The sequence below is a fragment of the Gossypium raimondii genome, chromosome 13 (assembly GCF_025698545.1).
Source record: "Gossypium raimondii isolate GPD5lz chromosome 13, ASM2569854v1, whole genome shotgun sequence".
Taxonomy (NCBI): domain Eukaryota; kingdom Viridiplantae; phylum Streptophyta; class Magnoliopsida; order Malvales; family Malvaceae; genus Gossypium; species Gossypium raimondii.
In genome coordinates, this window is record NC_068577.1 from 1745131 (window position 1) to 1748104 (window position 2974).

Sequence of the window (2974 nt, forward strand, 5' to 3'; positions counted from 1 at the left end):
CAATTTAAAATTTTTGACACAATATCTAAATTACCTCTCACCCATAAATCGAAGGATAAAATATAATTTTTGGGCCAAAAACTAACAGCCTTAATCCAAAAACATCAATGCAGGAAAAACAACAAAACACTTATTCCAATTCGAAAATGAATTGTCACGCATTTCAAGATTTTCTAGAAAACTCATTAATTCTCTATTGTCGGTTATAGTTCTCCGAAGCTCACGATTAGTCTTCTCCAAGATCACCATCCATCGTTCTCCTCGATCTTCAAAAATCCTAAAATACTTTAAGTATATTCAAATTTGCATCCTCGTTATTATTACAACATCAAATATGTCAATACTCAATTCGCAATTCAAATAAATAAGTCTTATACAAACTAATAGTGGGAAAAAGGTTAACTTACCGATATTAACCCTAGTCCCTAGCTATCTGATAATAAATTTTTAGGCTCATTAATAAGGAAAAAAACAAAGGTGATCTAACATTGAAACGTGAAGAACTGAACAAAGTTAATATCTATAAAAAAAATAGCGTCAGCCTTAGATCATGTTGATGTAATAAATAACCAAAAAATTATAAGAAAATATTAATTTATTTAAAAAAAAAGTGAAATATTTCTATTTATGAAATTAATGAACAAATATAAATTATTACAAAAATAAAAATAGTTTATAACAAAAAATTTATTGTTGGAGCTCCCTTGCCTAGCTTAAACAATTCCAGATCATTCTCCAATGGAGTCAAATTCAAATCTAAGCATAAAACCCTTCTGCTGTTAGATTTCTTCACGATTGGTTCTTCATGCTGGTTTTCACTCAAAACACCCCTATGCCTCCTCATATGTCCACCCAGCGCTTGCCCAATCGCGAACTCAAGCCCACAGATCGAGCACTCGTGTGTCTTAGGCTTAGCTGGTGACGCTTGATTCTCCGACATCTCGCTATCTACTTCTACCAACCTGGGCTTCTTATGACTTGCCCGATGACCTCCTAGAGCTTGGAACGAATTGAACTGTCGGTTACATGTTTTGCACTCGAAAACCCGGCTCGGGTTACTATCGATCTCCGGGTGTTCGTATTGATGTCCTCCTTGTGAAAGAAGCATCAAACAATTTGCCAAAGCTAAATTATTCTCTTCTCTATTGAGAAAGCTTCTCTTCATGTTTTCTTTAGGGGTATGGTGTGAAAATATAGAGTTTTTTAGGAGAAGTGAAATAGGACTTTCGGGTACCGTAATGTTTGGTATATTTATAGGTTGGTTAGAGGAAAGATGTAAGATTTTTGACTTTTTTATAGTTGACCTTTTGGAATGACTTTTGTGCCCTTGCTTGGTTAGGCAATAAGGTAAAGGGTATTTTGGGAATAAAAAATGGTTTGGAGTGTGGAGGGTTCGAGTGTGAACTCAACTCGACTCGCGCACACGTCAGCATGACTAAGTAACTGAGCTAGCCAAGCCTCACGAGTTGAAGCGAGTTGTGGAGTCTTCGTCAGAATCGGAAGATTCTAACTTGTTCAGCAAAATCCGGTGACTGGTCAGGCTGAATGACGTCTTCCCATGTGGAATTTTAATCTTTTTGAGTTTCTAAGTGGCAGACGTGGCGGTTTATGGTTGGTTCTATGATGTTACTTATACTACGTTCGTTTTTATGTGAACATACACCTAGAAAGAAAAGGAGAGTTAGCATTGGTTGTGACTTATATATTATGTGTGTCTTCTTATCTATCTTTTATTTAAATAATAAACAAACTTTATTTAAATTAATTAAAAAATTATAAATATTAATATAAAAAATCTATCCATACTTAGTACACATAATGATTTTGACTAAGTTGGTGTCATTTATAATCACGTCTAGACTCAATTATTAAATCACCAAAATGCCCTTATTATACCAATACAATAAATATTATTTTCAGGGTATCTGTATCTTTTTTAAAAAAAATATAAATATAAACAAATCGTCTGGGTAATCAACGAGCTGGACTAAAATCTAACCGCATATGCTGTGACTCAGAGACCGACACGTATAACTGTGGATAATAGATCTCAAACCCGGATACTTAAGACCCAAAAACTTTTGCTTTTGTCAATTATGTCAAAGCCTCGTTATTGTGTAATATATACAAATTGTTGAATAAATAGATTAAAATTTTAAATATTATTTTAAAGTAACTAAAGAGGGGATTTCCATTTAAAGATAATGTTATAATAATAGAGTCAACATATGTGATAGGAAAATGTAGAGTGAGTTTCCTTGCAAAAGCTAAACAACACAACTTGCTTTAGGTAGACCATCAATTTGGTTGTTTATTCTTTCGTCATTGTTTATTTACATTTTCAGTGACGGAAGTATAGGGAAAAATGTCTTTCCCGAGACTCTTCTCTACTATGCCTAAGAAACTATCGTGTCAAACTATCTATGGCATTTACTTTTACTTATACTATCAGCGACGACATTTAGATTGAGTTCGTGGGCAGTACTCTAAGTACGTACTCACATTAGTTTTGAGGTTAGAACAAGTCGTAATTCTGACGTGTCAAAGACTCCAAATGTTCAATCTAAAGTCTTGTTAGTGAGAACCCTATGTATTTGCCTGATGATCAGTGTGTTTATTGTTCTAGTCGTGTTATTGTTAAGGTTTTGCTCTCATATTGTAATTTAAAAAAAAATTTAACGACACTTTCAAAAAAAGTGTTTTATAAGTTTGACAAATTTTATTTATTTTTGGGATAATGATAAATTCAGCCTTCAATGCTTGCATTTGTTGTTATTTTGGCCCTTATTCTCTTTTTTAAGTTAAATTTAGCTATTTTTTAATGGAAATTTTGACAAAAAAATATTATCTTTTTATCGATATTCGCGTGACGTTCACGTGCACTTCATATTGACATGATATTACTTGACAACAAAAATTTAAAATTTATAAAATATTTAAAAAAACTAACGCTTTAGTTAATATTTTTATTAAA

The 2974-nt window shown here is 32.5% G+C and overlaps 1 protein-coding gene across 1 annotated transcript; it reads right to left on the minus strand.

The window, feature by feature from the left end:
- Positions 1-594: 594 nt before the first annotated feature.
- Positions 595-1237, minus strand: LOC105781092 (zinc finger protein ZAT11). The gene has a single exon (XM_012605670.2). It carries the CDS (start codon positions 1163-1165, stop codon positions 674-676), a length of 492 nt encoding a protein of 163 aa, XP_012461124.1. The 5' UTR covers positions 1166-1237; the 3' UTR covers positions 595-673.
- Between the last annotated feature and the right edge of the window lie 1737 nt (positions 1238-2974).